At 40.5% G+C, this 17,118-nt stretch overlaps 1 protein-coding gene across 1 annotated transcript in view; it reads right to left on the bottom strand.

The window, feature by feature from the left end:
* Positions 1-17,118, bottom strand: part of rspo2 (R-spondin 2) — a 68,595-nt gene that overhangs the window by 24,533 nt on the left and 26,944 nt on the right. Inside the window, exon 3 of the mRNA XM_054781863.1 lies at positions 11,904-12,092. Coding sequence (XP_054637838.1) covers positions 11,904-12,092 — 189 coding nt within the window. The remainder of the gene's footprint in view (positions 1-11,903; positions 12,093-17,118) is intronic.

Below are 17,118 nucleotides of genomic sequence, written 5' to 3'. Positions count from 1 at the left end.
GGTTTGGGGTTTGGGGAGGGGGGGGGGGTCGTGAAAGGATTATACAGTCTAAGCCGCAAAAAAAAAAAAAAAAAAAACTACCACTGCCCTGCCCTGTGAATCATTTCCCACCAATGCACTGTGAATCTTTTCTGCTTTTGAGAGCCCAAACTAATAATTTAGAGATAGCAGAAATGACAGAAATTATGTACAAGTCACACTGACCTACATCGGAAGACTGTACCGACATCTAACTCTGCACATTAAACCTACGTGCCAAACAAGCAGTACAGTACAATTTGGAGCGTCGATCTGGCATGCATTGTCATTGTGGGATGTGTGATCCATATGGTGTAGCTGTGTTAGCTCCGTAAATAGTATGACATCATTCCAACACACCAGTGTGTCACCTACCGTTCGACAAGAAGGTAGACTAAGGACAGCAAAAGCCAAGGTTTGCATGTGTAAAACCGTGTTTTGTGTTTTTCCCATTTCCTTCCTGTTATCAAAAAGACTGGAGTGTGTCTAAAGGTGTACTCCCACTAACCCAATTCATACTGCGTTAGACTTTCCTCCTCCTTTTCTCATTCTCCCTCTCCTGGCCCCTACTGGCCTGCACTCACACTGAGCATTGGTGCTCCAGCGCGGTTGCTTGTGCCATCACTTCTACATTGTTGTATTACTGCAATTTCGGATGTAAATAAAACTGAACTTAATTTGCAAGATTTATTTCTCTTTTTTTGCAGATTATCATTCATTCATCTCATTTCAGTAATTCTATTACCCAGCTACGTTATGCACGTGCAAGTGCGTGCATTCAATCATATCATGCCAGGGTAGGGAACGTGCACTGAACTTCAGCACGGATGAGAGGCCTCATTATTTCGTCCCGCTTTGTCCCGTGTGACGCCACATAACAGCAGGCATCACCCCTAGCTTCATTAATTCCTCTATTTGCACGGGACCTACTGACAAGAATCTCTCATTGCAGAAAAGTAAGGTAAGTCTATATTTTCTCGCAGCTGCATAAAGAGAATGTGGAAAGAGCAGGAAGAAGGCATAAACCAGAAAAAAGAAGGCACGGACAGTGTGGGAGAGGGAATTGCTGACTAGTAGACATCGCTTTGGGCATTAAGATCAGTTAATAACAGAAATTGACAAGGATGATCCAAGAGGCTACTGAAATTGCTTGAGAATTTGCCTCGACTTGCTCCAAGAGGTGGTGGAAAATTCATGTAAATGAGACACCGCACCGCCCGCAGTGTTTGCACATAGGTGCGTTCGCGGTGCGTTCATGTTGCATTCACGCCAAGTTCACAGAAATCATGGGTGCCACAAATTTTGAACATTTCTAAATTTTCCTTGCGCACTGGCACACAGCCCAGCACAGTTTACACATACTTCACGTCTGTTTATGAGCAATTTACTCATTGGCACGTCATTTGCATACAAAATTGTGTACCACTGCGGGGACAAAATGCATGCAAGTGTAAACTAGGCTTAATTGTACCGCTTTGTTACCATACAACCTTGATTGAGAAGTAAAGGGAAAGGTACCAAATTGTTATGATGCAGAATCAGTTTTTTTGGTACAGGTGCCAACTTTTGACAATGGAAACTGAAAAAAAATTAATTTAACAGAACTGAACCAAACTGTGCTGCTTGATTTAAACTAAGCTTAACAGAAAGTTCAAGTGAATGCATTTGTGTTTCTATTGGTGAAGTCTTTATCTGCAAATAGCACATCAGGCTAGGCAAAATCACAACAACCACACCAGCCCTTCTAAATAGAAGGTGCCTTCCAGATCTCTGCATTATGACAACCCACAAGATCTGTTTGCTCAAAGGTCTTCCACTAGATGCTGTCATCTGTAAACAAAAAAAATCTTGCTTGTCGTTCTGTCAAAAACCGATGTATAATTTTTATGCCGCATTATTTGTTCTTCATGTTTAATTCATGTTGTTAGACAAAATACTGTTTGTCAGCCAACCAATGGACTGCAGTGTTTAGCTCCAACCTTAAGATACTACATACTACACTACTGTGGTTGGTTTTGACAGTGAGAGACAAAGCGATTCTGTATTATACTGAACTGGACTGTACTGCTGGTCCGGCACTGCAACCATTCTACATGCCAAGTCTGGTTTACCGAATATGTCTTGGAAGCAACTATTCTCATAATGTTTTTGATCTTAAACATTGTTACTGTGATTTTCCATATGTGCCAGAGAATGACAGAGGCAGAGGGCTATTTTTTTTTTAAATCTATGACCCTTACAGGGCTCTGGCAAGTGAAGGCTCTCACAGTCACACCCCTTAATTACACCATCACCACCTAACCATCAGGCTTCCTCCTCGGCATTCCTCCAAAACGAGGGGGCTCCTCCCTGCGTTACTTTGAACCCTAAAGTGTAGCTTCAACCCACTCACCCTGGTCTCACGCTTTCCCAAACAGTCAAAACAAACTCGCCAATAGGATTGGGCATCAAGTATCGAGCATCGATGGGAACCAGGACTAGTATTGCGATTCTCACGGAATCGTTGACATTTTTTAATTTCGAGTCTTAGTTTCGATGCTCGCTTCACAAATAGCCGCCAACACCAACGAAGAAGTCGGCGATCACCCACGAAAATGAAGCAGCTAAAAGTTTGGTTTACCATCATAAAAAAAAAAAACAGAGGTCGGGTCAGTGCAACATATGCAACACAATATCATGCAAAGGAGAGTCAACATGATTAAACACCTCCAGATTCATGGTGTAGCAACAACAAAAACCTTGTCTTTGATGCGCTATATCCGATTTCCTCGGATCAGTCAGAATCAGGGAAGTCAAACAATAAATGACGACTGTCTCATGCCAAGGTAGTCGAGGGTTTTACGTTGTGGAATTTCAGTGTAAATAAAGAACGGAAGCTACTGCTCGAGGGGTAAGTTTGTCCATGCGCACAACTAGTTTAGCAACAGTGCAGACACCTTCGCAACCCAAACAACACACTTCCGGCCTTCAAAATAAGCGCTCCGTTGGCTACATCCTATTTACTTACAACAAAATAAAGGTGTCATAAAAGATAGCTTACGCCAACATTGAGGCAGCAAACAAAGTATACTCGTATTTATTATTCTTCAATATTCTACAAGTTTGTGCATGTTTAAGTGGTTGCACCATCACACACTCACTAACACATAAACAACAGCATATGTGAAAGAAACATAACATTTATATTCAAGTTGAATGGTTTGCTATTTATATACTGGTTGAAAATAGCCCTGTGAGAAATTCATAGTAAAGTTGATTTTAAAAAAAGTTCACATTATTAAACAATTCATGGAGAAGTTCAGACATTTCATCCAAAAATAATTGTGCATAGCGCCCTCATTTAAAACATGCAAAGTTTTATGGCCCTTACTCTTAAAAGCCCAGGAACCAGAATAGAAAGGAGGAATAGGAATCAGAACTGGAATCGTTCAAATTCAAATTATGCCTAACTCTACTCACCAATGTTAACACTTATTTTTCACTAAGAAAATGCAGGTAATATGGTGTTTTTCTTAGAAATGAATAATAGGGCCCAACTGATGAATCACCCGGCCGATTGTAGCTGTTAAGAGGATGGATGTTTTCTAAAAAGGTTTTTGCATTATAGCCTAACTCTGTTAAATTGGTGACAATAAGAAGATCTCTGGTGGGGGCATGTGAAAGTAAATGTCTTCATTCATATAAGACTTTGCATTTTATTTCCCAGAGGTTTACTGCCCGTTTGCACATTATATTTTGGATTTATGTTATGTTCAAATTGTTCATATGCTGCTTGTTCCACACAATTTATGACAATAAAAGTATATGAAAATCATAAAATATTGTCCTTTCAATTTATATCTTTGTAACAAGTGTTTAGAACATAATTAAGTCAGGTATTTCTTTTTTATTTTATTAAAAAATTTAAAAATATGTAATTGTCTGATATCAGCTTTCAAATATTTTTAATCCTAATATCGAAATCAGCATCAGCCTAAAAAAATCACGAGTCAGGCCCTAGTATTAAAAATATAATATGAAATAATTCCACATATATATATGGATATTATATTGAGCAATATGCAAGCTTATGTGAACGCAAAGTAAGCCAGATTTTGCGTGAAACTAAAGCAGGAAAGAATACAAATTCTAATGTATTGTATGTAGTGTACTCTGCTCTGCTATTCGTCAACTTCTGTCTAAATTAAACGAAATCACTCAGGAAGGTTTGATACAAAGTGAGCATGATTCAGAGGCCATTTGGGAAGCTAATAAATCACAAAGCAAATTAGAAAGCACAACACTGTCTTTTACTCTTTGCACTTCCCTGGCCTGTCATCACCTGAGAGACTTTCAGCTCCCAAAACCAAAAAAAAGAATAATAAAGGGGAGAACATCTGGCAGCACTCTCCAGCACTCACAGTCTGTTGTGCAATCCTCAGTTATCGAAGGTAAATACAAGCAGAAGGACCAGTCGTTAACAAGATTAAACAATATCACACCTACACATCGTTTTTAGTTCCTGTGGTTCAGTCATGCAAAAAAAAAAGATTGGGAAGCTTGTTTTCCAAATAAAAGATAAGTAAAGATGTCCTCTGTGAGATGGATGAGGTGGATGGCACATCAATGTGGCTCCATGGGAGTTAGAATTCAGGGAGGTAAAGCTGGAGGGTCAGAGGTCATCAGAGAATGGAATGAGTAGGGAAAGGATCATTACGACAGACATCCATGCCGCTGTCCAGTTATCAGGCAAAATGCTTGGATAGTGTAAGCTAACGATGACACTGGAGAAGCTCCCACACTGACCACCAGCAAGTCAGCTGGCCAAGTCAGCAGATTGTTCAGCAGCTCCAGAAACAGATACAGGGGAGCGGGTTCATTCTCCCAGCAGGATTAACCTCTGGACCACCTTTAAAGGCTTCATCTAGGTGCCTCCGGGAAACTAATGAGAAATAATGAGGTCATCAGATCTCACTGAATGCCGGTGTTCCTGGGACTTAAATGTATTATCATCGTTATCTCTCACCCTGGTTCTGGCTGTGCGTTATATCATGAAGGCAGGATGTTGTCAGAGGAATTTCAGAAGTCTAGAGGGCAATGCGATTATTGAGATGGGTGCTGCATGACTTTCCTGTTCAGATGCATTTGAAGTTGACACATGAGTCATCAAGAGTCACTTGCCACACAGATGCCTGGGTCGGTGAAGGAATCGCACCGATTTTTATCAAGGACACAAACCACATGTCAGCTTTAGTCACATTGTGTTCCTCTGCAGGCCAACAGTGTCAAGTGTAATCATGCTGTTTATTTATATGAATATTCACTGCTCGGAGAGAGGGTGCTAAAACATTTTGGAAAAGACTTGATTAATCTATTGGGTTTGAAACTGGGCCTTTTACATGATCTGATGAGGATATGGTTTGTCTCAGACTCTTCCAGAAAGCCAACCAGACTTGATGTTGCACAGCAGGAGTGTCCATTTCCTAAAAGGCCTGGCAAAGCAAAGGGGAAAACAAGCCCTATTTTTTCCATTCTTTGCCTCCAAGCTGAGCAGAACAGCTCTGACCTACTCTCTAGGCCTGGGGTTTGGCTGACATGGAAGCTTCAGCTTGCTCAATGCCACTCAGCCATGACATGCAGCGCAGTGGATGGCAGGAGTTCACGACAAAGGCCAGAGCTGCCATGTTCCTCCCAACTATTTCCATTCTGTTTTTTTCCACATGGGTGCACCTATGCACGCCATTGTCGACCTAGGTGAAGCAGAGATGGTGTTCCTGTCAATCACAATGTCTGCGAGAGGGAAACACAATAGCAGATATTTCATTGGCTCTGCGGGTTTCTTCACTCTAAGAAATACAGTCAGTGATATACCAGCTCTACTTCAGTATCTGGAGAACCAGCTGCACCACCACGCACACAAGGCTGAGATACAGACAGAGTCAAGCACATGCAGCATTTTTATAGTCACACAACAGCATTCATTCTTAATGTTTCAAAGAACATGCAACTCTTCATCTCGTTATTATGTTCTGGGACCAGGGCTTAGGTTGGGGGGGACCATTGTAATGTCTGCCAAATCTGAAAGTGCGGTTCGTAAAGCTGTGATGACTAAACGTCCCGAGGTAAAGCAAAGAGGCCAAAAGCGACTGATCTTTCGTTGGTTATGCTGTGCAGTGAAAATACCCGCAAGCTTCAAAATTCAACTGCTAAAAAGACGGCTTGAATGAGAAAGAGCACTGCCGATGCTACCAATTAAAGCCGACAATCAATCCGATGGAGCTTCGGTACTCATTTCACCGAGGTTCATGGTACACGACCCCCCTCGACAACCCACACCCCAAAAACATATACACTAGGTTAATTGGAGACTCTCTATTGTACACAGGTGTGAACGTGAGAGTGCCAATATCTGAGGTTTTTGTGAGGTGTGGCACTGTATAAGGGTAAGAGTGACAAGACTGGTGGCTACACCATGTATACAAGTATGTGGTATAGTGCCGGATTAGTGATGCACATCCAGGAGGTATTTTTGCACTCATGCTGACCCTTTCAACGCATTCTGACTTGCAAAAAATGATCTCATAGTTGCCTTTCCATTTATAATTCTTTCAGCCCGTGAGGTCTTTTAAGATGGTGGCAAATACTTGCAAGTATGCTGTATGCAAAACCGAGATATTGTGACTATAGCAAGAGTATGCTGCATTCATACAAATTTGGTTGCACATATGGCAGCCCACTGTGTGACCATTTCTACAAATATTTCCTGGGGATCAGTGTATTAACACCCACTGACAACGCTGTGGGGCTGATACGAGCCCCTGTGACTAAGACTAGCATTAGTACCGTACATTTGTTTTATGGCACATACCAAGCCATCCCTTACATACATTTTCGACCACTTATCCTGTTCAGGGTCACAGGAAAGTTGGGCCTATCCAGGCTGACTGTGTGGTAAAGGCGAACTACACCCTGTGTTGGAGGCCAGTCAATCGCAGGTCAAATAATGTGGAGACTGACAACAATTCACAGCAACAGTCACCGAGAGTATCCCACATTGGCTGCACGAAAGCAAGCTATGGGGTACCACGATACCATCCGTGACCTAACTTGTCGCTGCAAAGATGCTCCTGCATGCATAAATATATTACGCACAAAAAATAATTTAAAAAGGAGCATGTTTTGGGACCTCTTTCAAATAAAAACCAACTATAGCTGTTAATGTAATGGAATATATACAGTATATAATTGTTTTTGGCTCTGGTTATCATACTTTTTTTCTCTAAAGCGTCATAAAAAGTCTTCCAAGCTGCATGCTTCAGATTCAACATTAATAAAAGCAACGTTAAGTTTAAACAATAGCACTCATTTTGGAAGAATGTCAATGTAGACATGGTGATTAGTTGAAGATGGTTTCATTTCGGGGTGTGATTCTCAGCACTCAGAATCACAGCATAAAGAACAACCCTCTCACATATAAAAAAATCACAGTAACAATATTTATATAGCTATTTTTTAATATCAGTCATCTTACTTGAGTCAACTGAAACATATGGTATTGTGACAAGGAAGTCGACTTTTAGTGTAAGTCAGAATTTATACCTAAATCATGCTTAAATTAACACCTAAGGCACGCATACTTTTCTTCAGCCTGCGTATTCTTCCGCTGCGTCGTAACCACAAAACCTCGTTCCCGAAATGTCTTAAAACAAGGACCGCATGTATACGCATAAACCTGTGTCCTCATAATTCAAGAGGACCCAGTCGAAGACAATGCTGGTTTAAATAAGTCAGCCACTTAAATTGAGGCAATCTACTCTCGAAACTTCTGGTAACTAACTTGTCAGCGTCCTCAACTTACTCATAAAGTAAAGCTTCATGTCCAGGCTTCGGTTAACAAGGTGACTCCGATTTAGTCAATATGGAGTTGCCAGTAAGTCATTGGTGACGTTTCAAACTAGGAGTTTTGCTTTTTAACTAACCTCATAATCCATCATGCTGTCATTTATGAAAAGGATATCCCTTCTCTCTGCACACATGCCTGTGGCATCTCTACAAAAAACTGTAAGTGTATAAGCCACTTTCTTGTATAGCTCTTGTTTTCCTTTATCTAGGCAATCCACAATGAGATAAGATCACGCAGTAAAACTCTGGCATAATAATAAGCAGCTGTAGTGAGTTCAGAGCCAGTGTTTAAAAAGCTCATGATAACAGAGACATAACGCCGCGTTCCTCTTTGAAACTAGGAGCACTCTTCTTCTGGTCACTGGACAACTCATGCATTGTGCATTGAACAGTGTTGCCATTTGGGAAACAACAAATTATTGTACTATACCCGATTTGACGTTGCAAAGGACCATCGGCTACAGTAAAACATAACCACGGACCACGTATAGTTTAGCTCATAATGGAGTTTTACCTTTAAATAAATCAATGTCACTGGCAAAACCGTGCCCCCACCTGTTAGGAGGATGGGCCGTTGCACTGAACAGCTATACACTCCTGATCAAAATCTTAAGACCAGCTGAAAAATGGCAAAAATGTCCTTTTTTAACTGTTGGATCTTAAGGAGGTTCTAAGCAGAGCTTTAAAATAGACCAAAAAAAACATTTTGAGTAAGCAATTTATTGCAAACTAGCATGAAAGTGAAATAGGCTGTTCATCAGCTGATCAAAAGTTTAAGAGCGAAGCCTTTAAAGCCAAAATCGTGGATTCAATGTCATTTCTGTCAGGTACCCACACTGTAATGATCACTTGATGGCAAAGGAAAAAAGCTTTTTCTCTTTGAACGCGATCGGCTTGTTGAGCTGTAAGCAAGGCCTCTCGCGGGGCGCCATTGCTGCTGAGGTTGGACACAGTAAGACAGCCATTTGAAACTTCTTCAAAGATCCTGAGGGTTATGGAACAAAAAAGTCAACCGATAGACGCAAAAAAATGTCACTGGCCCTGGGCTGGATGATGCCATTGGCTGTCCGTCGAGACATGGGACCATCCTCGGCCCAAATGAAGGTTGTTACTGCTGCAAAGAGCAGTCCAATAATCATCAGACGGCATTTGTGAGAGAAGGGTTTTAAGAACAAAAAATGTCTTCAAACGCCTCGTCTCCTTCAATGCCACATAATTTGCACGAGAGCACCAAACATTGGACATTGAAAGGTGGAAGAAAGTTTTATTCTCTGACGAGAAGAAAATGTAATCTTGATGGTCCTGGTGGCTTCCAATGTTACTGGCATGACAAGGAGATCACACCTGAGATGTTTTCCACACAGCACAGTCGAGGGGGCGCCATCATGATCTGGGGTGCTTTTTCCTTCAACGGAACAATGGCGCTTCAGGTTGTGCAGGGGCGACAAACGGCAACTGGCTATGTGGAGATGTTGCAGGGGGCATCCCTCATGACTGAAGGCCCTTGTCTAATGGTAATGATTGGGTTTTTCAGGACAATAGTGCAATTCACAATGCCCCCTCACAAAAAACTTGTTCCAGAGGAATAACCTCACTTTTGGACCATCCTGCGTGTTCCCTTGATCTAAATCAAATTGAGAACATTTGGGGATGGATAGATGGCAAGGAAAGTTCACAAAAATGTACATGAGTTCCGGATAGTAGATGACCTTCGTGAAGGCATCTTCACCACCTGGAGCAACATGCCCACTAGCCTCCTGGAAACACTGGTATCAAACATGCCCATAGCAATTTTTCAGGTGATTAACAAGACTGGCACAGCTACTCATTATCGAGACCTTTTTTGAACATTTCATTTCTATTTTAGGGCATTTTCAGAGTTTTATTTTAGCTATGGACTTTGGCTGATCAAAAGTTTATTTCATGTTAATGCTTGTTTGCAATAAATTGCTTAGTCGTTTTTTTTGTCTCACTCCCATTTCTTCTTTTTGCATTCTGAAGCTCTACTTAGAACCTGCTTCAGATCCAAATGTAAATTCTTGCAATTTTTCAACTGGTCTTACGATGAGAATGGTAAACTCGGAAAACATGTATGTCTATTTAGAACTCATGCAATGCTCATTAATATATTTTCCAGACAATAAGTCAATAAGTATGAGCTAAAAATGCAGAATGAAGATAACAAAAACATATTAAAGACGCACTTGACTGTAAGTTCAGACATTTCATCTTGATAGTCTTGTTATCTTGTTATAGTAATAACAATAAAATGGAGAACGACAGACTAAATAAGCATTTGTTAACATAACGTGAATGCGAACATAACATATTAACAGTTATTCAGATAACTATAGCCTAAACAACATTACATCACTAGTTTACTTGGATCTTGTAATCTGCAGAATATGATTTTCTTTTTGGGGGCATTTATATTCCGTCTTTCTCAGTTGTCTTAATAAATTGATGTTTACATTGTAAATTTTCCGTGGTACAGGACTGATGGGAGTAGCAGATATTGGAACACAAGCCCAGAGTGCCCTCTCGTGGCTGTCAGTGTGAAAAAACACATATACAGTAAGTCGCTCTGGAGTATAAGTCGCAGGACCAGCCAAACCATGAAAAAAAGTGCGACTTAAAAAATAAAAAACACGGTAATATCAATACACACTTTTTACACCAATATAGTTTGGTGTACATATGTACTTTCATACAATGCGCCGCTAAAGAGAGAGCTGCTAAACTGCTTTTAATTTATCTGGGGCAGTGACAATAAAGTCTGTTCTATTCTGACAAAAAAAATATTCTAGATGTATTATTAGGCACACTGACATCGTGTTCATCAGCAACAAAGTAACTTGTGCTCATGAAGCATAGCTCTCAGTATCATACCCTCCAGTGTTTGTACTGAAGTCAGCACGTGCGGGTGAACGCGTTTTAGTTTGTCTTCCCCTGCTTGCTCCATGTTCATTATTGAGCCTAAATGTCTGAACACCTTACTCTGGGGCTTCACTGTCGCGTGTCTGTGAGGAGTTTGGCTCAGAGAACCGTGAGTTGAAGTTCCTCTTTGTTTTCATATGAAATACTCAGCCAACACCTCTGGCCCCATGTAAACCTATAAAGGCTCTCTGTCCCTCTCCCTTCTCTCTTTCTCATGTTAAAAATGTTATGAGAACAGAGTGCTATATGAGGAGGTGAGGGAGACATTTCATTAATTAAGTTATTCTTTAACAAGCATCACTAGAACTTTAACAATGTACTCTGTTTTCGTCCATGTTTTATAAAAGCAAAACATAATGCTGCATGTGAAAATGTATCGTCTATTAAGGTTTGGAGGAAAATATTTTTCATGGAACAAAACAATGACAGAAGATACATTTTTCATCATAATGGTGATCTTAAGAAACATATGGTGACATAATAGTTTACGCTGTGTTACATCAGGATGTTCATTATATACTGCAGTTTCACATTTGAACTTTATTCCTCTTAAAGTTGAATGCTTGGTTTTCTTGTTCTTGATAGTCTTTTATGTATTATCAAAATCCAATCAAAATACTTTTCGGGGTGTGGAATCTGGAAAATTCAGCTGCATGTTCAAAGTCAAAAATGACTTGCCAACAAGCTACACTGTGTGGTGAAAGTCTCCAATCCACAAGCTCGCACAAACAATTGCCAAAAGACATCAGCTCTGTGCTTTAATGCTAATATGCTATCATCTTCATAGCTCAAATTATATTCAGTGTCATGGCTGAGGCTGCTTTTTATTCTTTATGTACCAATATGTATTTTAAAATAATGTACAAAGCCTCAAAAACCTGTGTCATTAAAGGTAATTTATAATGCAAGTGTAAAGAAAAATGCAGAACTGCAACCATTCAATGCACCAACGAGGATAAATTATATGCTGAATTATATGCATATGCTATATGCTGAGAGTCTATGTCTCAAAGAAATGGGGTGGTGTGGAGAAAGTAGGAGGGTAAACTGCTGAGTAGATGACTTACTGGAGCACATGTTGAGTTCGGGGCTGCGCATGCCATAGTATCCAGCTGGACAGTCATGAAGACACTCGCCGTACTGCCTCATCCTCTCTCTCCGCAGAAACAGGAAGAGTTTGGGCTGGCAGTTTACACAGCCATTATCTCGAGAGCACACAGAGCAGCCTTTACAGACGGGATATGCTCCATAGCTAGCTGCAAGACATAGACAGAAGTATCAGCAAAGGAGGGGAAATGAGTAAACAAAATAACAATATGTGTTGTCATGTCACTCTAATCTACCCAGGACCTTCAGAATCAGTAGTGCTGGCGGATATCACTTAAATACGATTAGTAAGGGGGCTGTTTGTTTAACCAATCAAATTTCAACTTTACCCTCACAGGGCCAGCTAACTGGCCCATAATGACATCAGCATTTTTCCATCCTCTGATTGGTTGACCAGAAGCTGCACAGTCTATCAATTTGCACACAATAATGCCCACAATGGCTAACGGTGGAGGAGGAGAAACTGAAATGGTGTCAGACTTTCTTTAAAATCAATTTCAAGGTGGAATTTTCCAGAAAAACTAAACATTGTAAGGAGAAGTCAACCAACTGCCAAGCTAGCTGGCTTGCCTAAGGAAAGGGTTTGCTACTTCGTGTGTTTATTACAACTGGCTTACAGCCTCTAAGGAGCATACTCTGGTGAGTTTTCATGTTTATGTGATATTATTATAAAAATGTTGATTATGAACTGCTCCAGATGATGTTGTAGTGTAGAGATTTGGAGTTATCTGATGTTTGTTACATTAGGCCAAATGTAACAAATGTAAAATTTACAGGCAGCTTCCACCAGTGATTGCTGGTATGTAATGCTGAAAGTTACTCGCAGAAATGTAACTCTGGTGTATGTGTGACAATGGATTGGAAGACAAAATGTTAACTGGGTTTGGTGCTTTAGTAATAATGGTGTTCAACACCAATATGTGAAATGTCTCTCTCTGTCTGTAATGCCCCGCCTAGAAATATTGGGGTTTTGTACATTATTAATGGTTTATATAATTGCAACGTGATAGTGGTGGTATTAAGAGGTGGATTAAGTTGGTTAAGTCCCCACTGAAGGCCCAGGTACCAAACGCAGTGCTCGACACTGATTAAAACTAAGCATCCTTATGGGATGCAAACGACCGCAATTGGCGAAATTTATCGTTGTCGCGTATGAAACCATGCACATGGGAGGCGACAAGCGATTGTGACCAGCTACACAGGTGAGTGACGCATTCACATCCCGAGCGATTTGTACGAGTCTCCCACGGTTTGATTGGCTGTCAGATGTGGAGCGAATTTCGGGGTATCAAAGTAGTTCAGAGGAGGAAAAGCGGCCAGTGTTGATCAAGGACTCTTGCTAGTATCGGATCTTGCTGGTGTTAAGATAAACTTACATGTCCATGTAAATTAATGTAAACTTACCCGATATGTTTACTCTGGCGCCAACGAGTTCCCGAGCCACTGCTTTTTTCTTTATATCTCTATATTTTTTAGAATAATCTGACTTGAAATCTGACATGGCAAGTATGGCGTACTGATTAGCATCCTATCCGCCCATTGGTCGATCAATGAAGCTCCCGCTGATTGGTCCTCGTCTGGGCGACAGCGAGGAAAAGCTGAAAATGTTTCAACTCTATAGGATCGCGTCGCAAGACAAGCGTCGCATGACACGCACGAGCACAAACTTTCACACGCACAAATTTCGCGTGTCGCTTGGCTGGATGGTGATAATATCGATAATAATCGGCCTATCGTGCAGGTTTCATTGAGAATGAATGGAGTCAAGGCAATGTCGCCTCCCGTGTGTGCCGCCCATTACTGTGTGTTTTTCCATGAACAGTTTTGCTTTCAGCTGCACAAATGTAATAGTAGTCAAGTTTGACATTTCAGTGCATTTTGAATACACAAACCTATGTTGACCAATGAATGATGAAGGGAATAGAAAAAAGGATAAAAGATGAAATGATACAACATGTATTAGCTGTATATAGTAAACTGCAGTAAGATTCAATGAAAATACGTCAGCTTCAGCAATTTTGTCACTCATGCAAATCTTGGTTCCCCCTCTAAACTTTGATTACTTATGAATGTGAATATTGCTTTAATTCTGGTCAGAGCTGGCTTCCACAACGATTGTGTTGAGACAGTCGTTGAAAGCCCATAAAGCCACAGTGGTTCTTGTCTTGGCTCAAGTTGCCTGCGGAAGACAAAGAATCCAATAAAAAGACAGTCCACAATATGTGACTTTCTATGTAATCTCCTTCGCATTGCATTCACCGGAAAAAGTCCTTGGGCAATTCCAATCTCTTCAAATGAGAGAAATGTCAGTTGATCTGAGCCAAATCTTTAATATCACAAGCTATGACCACGCAACAGCGCCCATCCAACTCGGCGACCTACCACAATGCTTAATAAAACACTGCACAAGGAAACTGGACAAACCCTAAGAGACAGAGCAGAGCATGTCTGTTTTACTGGCCATATATCAGCATATTACATTTCTCTGGACAGATTCACCCAGATGAAAGTGAGCGTGAAGAGGGCCCAATGCAAGCAGCGGTTTGTAATCATGTGAAAGTCAGTCAGTGGATGTGAAGGTCTCATCTTTTTGTATTAACTTATTTTTACTGAGTGCTAGGAAAGTCTTAGGGATGTATGCTTACTTTGCCAATATACACTAATTTCCTTGCAGCCATGGTGGATAGAAGTAATATAAGTGCAAATCAGAATGTGTCTTGGATAGTCTTTGGGGATGAGGCCTACAGCAACAGTCCATTGATCACTAAAGGGCCAAGCCTGTTCATCACCCAACCAAACTGATGATTGTTCATTTGCAGTCAGCACTCACTAAGAAATGAAGTCAGAGTGAAAACCCCAAATTATGATGACTTCTGGCTTTATAAAGTCTCAATGAATGTTAAACTGTCAATCAGCCAAAGATGTTCCAAAGCAACCCATGTCTCACGACTACCTGTGTGTAGCACAGATGATGTTAACTGAAAACATGATGAAATATTGAATATACTTCAAATCACCAATCACAAAAATAGGACAATACCTGCATTAGTTCTTACAATGTTTGCTTTTACCTATACAGTGGAACCTTGGTTAGCGTGTTTTTCGGTTAATTTACGCCATAATTTTGCTTTGGTTTGCATACATTTTCTGGTTAGCGTACAATACCTCCACCCACTGGGACAAAGAGACTGAATGACGGACAAGAGGGTTCACTCCTTCTGTTCATTTCGCTATGGAACCAATTCTCCCAGGTGTTGAGACAAATGTATGACTAATGAAACCTCTTGTCATTCAGCTTGTTTGGTGGCGAGAGAGGAGGAAAACAAACAAGCATGCGCATGTCAATATATCGAGGCCGGCAAAATGGATCGAGTTTGTTTTTATGTAATTAATTAATTGATTCATGCATTATAATGACAGGCCTAAATATGAGTTATAGTATCTTAATGTTGACATGCCATAACCATACCATACCATAACATACCATAATAAATGCATTGTATGATTAAATGAAGCATCTCTGACTGTCTCAATCAAAAAGGAAGGAAATATTGGGATTACTAAATTACTATAATCCTGTGACGAGTGAGTCTTATGTTTGACATGGTTCCTTTTATAACTTTCTAGTTCTAGATAGATAATAAAACTGGATGCTTATGCCATGACCTTTTCTGCAAAACTCACAATCGGTATGAATATTGTTCCCAGATCATCGAGAACTCAAGCAGCGTGGCGGCGTAGTGGTTAGTATGTCTCAAAATCGGGAGATCATATTCATATGTATGACTTCCTTTTTATTCTAGTCAACTTTTTTCTCTTGATTCTTGAAAACTACAATGACAGACAAGGGAAGACAGCTTGGCAAATGTAATGAACTGTGCGGCTGGAAAGCTAACTTTCCTACTCCTTTGAGCAGGCTCAACCCTATAAGTATCACCAGTGTGCTAACAATAATAACCCTGAAATAATAGAAAAATAAAATCTGAGCCTGCGCTCATTTTAGATCACTGGCTGGTCAGTCAACAAAGAAATTAAACTCACTTGAACTTTTTTTTTCATACAGATCCATTTCGCTTTTTGTTCTTAAACATTTGTTTTGGCAGGTGGTAATCTTAGCAGTGCACTGTGATTTTGTACAACACATACAATACTGTGACATTTGAATACAGCAACGGCCACATCCTGGATTTAGCATGCGACTGGGATAACAAAGGGAGAGAATGGATCTATGGAGTGGAGACAAACTGATGCTGATTTTAGGACATTAACTTGTATTTGTCTGTGGAACGGTTTTGGAGGTTCAGGCCACAGGTATGTCAAAAAGGAGGCTGTCTGGAGCTGCACCGTCCAACGCGTATCCAACAATATCAGCTAGTGGATATAAATCTGCTAGCAGGTTTCAGTTAAAATATGAATCTAATGTCTGCGATTGAACTGAAATTGAAGTAAAATTATAACCTGAGAACTGTTCTGCAGTCCTCAATACAGTGGAACCTCGGTGAGCGTCAATAATCCCTTCTAGAAGGTCCGACTCAAATGTACTCTAACCGAATCAATTTCCCCATAACAAATAACGCAAATCCAATTAAACCGTTCCGGAAACCCAAAAATGTGAACGCAAAAAAACGTTTAAAAATTGTACAATTATAGTTTGACATGTAGAAATGCCAAAGGAAAGGGATGAATGAACATTTTATGTAAATTTTACCTTAACTGAAGACAGCTATGAGGCAGCAAAATCCACATGGACACCATCTCCGTGTTTTGCTATGAGTTATTTCTTGAATTTTATACTGTTTCTCACCTTCTTTATCAAAATGCTGGCATTTAGCTCTATTGTGGGTTATTTTGCAGCCGTGATCAATAAGAAAAGCAGAGACTTTTGGTATAACTGTGTTAGCCAAGAACTACAGAGTCAACCGTTGATGACATCATAGACGGGAGACAGAGGACCGGGGACCAATGTTTTCCGTTTCCAGTTTCCATGCTAACAGCAGGCTGCTAACAGAGACGTTTTGCGGTACAAATACACCACACACACAGTTGGACTCAGAAGTGTATTAATAACACGACAAGATGCGTGTCGTATTGTACACTAATAGGGAAATAAGCCGCAAACCAAAAATATGCCAACCAGGGCGTGTGCTGAGGTTCCACTAGAATTTTTTGCACAAA

The sequence above is a fragment of the Dunckerocampus dactyliophorus genome, chromosome 7, assembly GCF_027744805.1.
Source record: "Dunckerocampus dactyliophorus isolate RoL2022-P2 chromosome 7, RoL_Ddac_1.1, whole genome shotgun sequence".
Classification (NCBI taxonomy): Eukaryota; Metazoa; Chordata; class Actinopteri; order Syngnathiformes; family Syngnathidae; genus Dunckerocampus; species Dunckerocampus dactyliophorus.
Note: the sequence above shows the minus strand (reverse complement) of the source record. Positions and strands in the feature narration are given on the sequence as shown.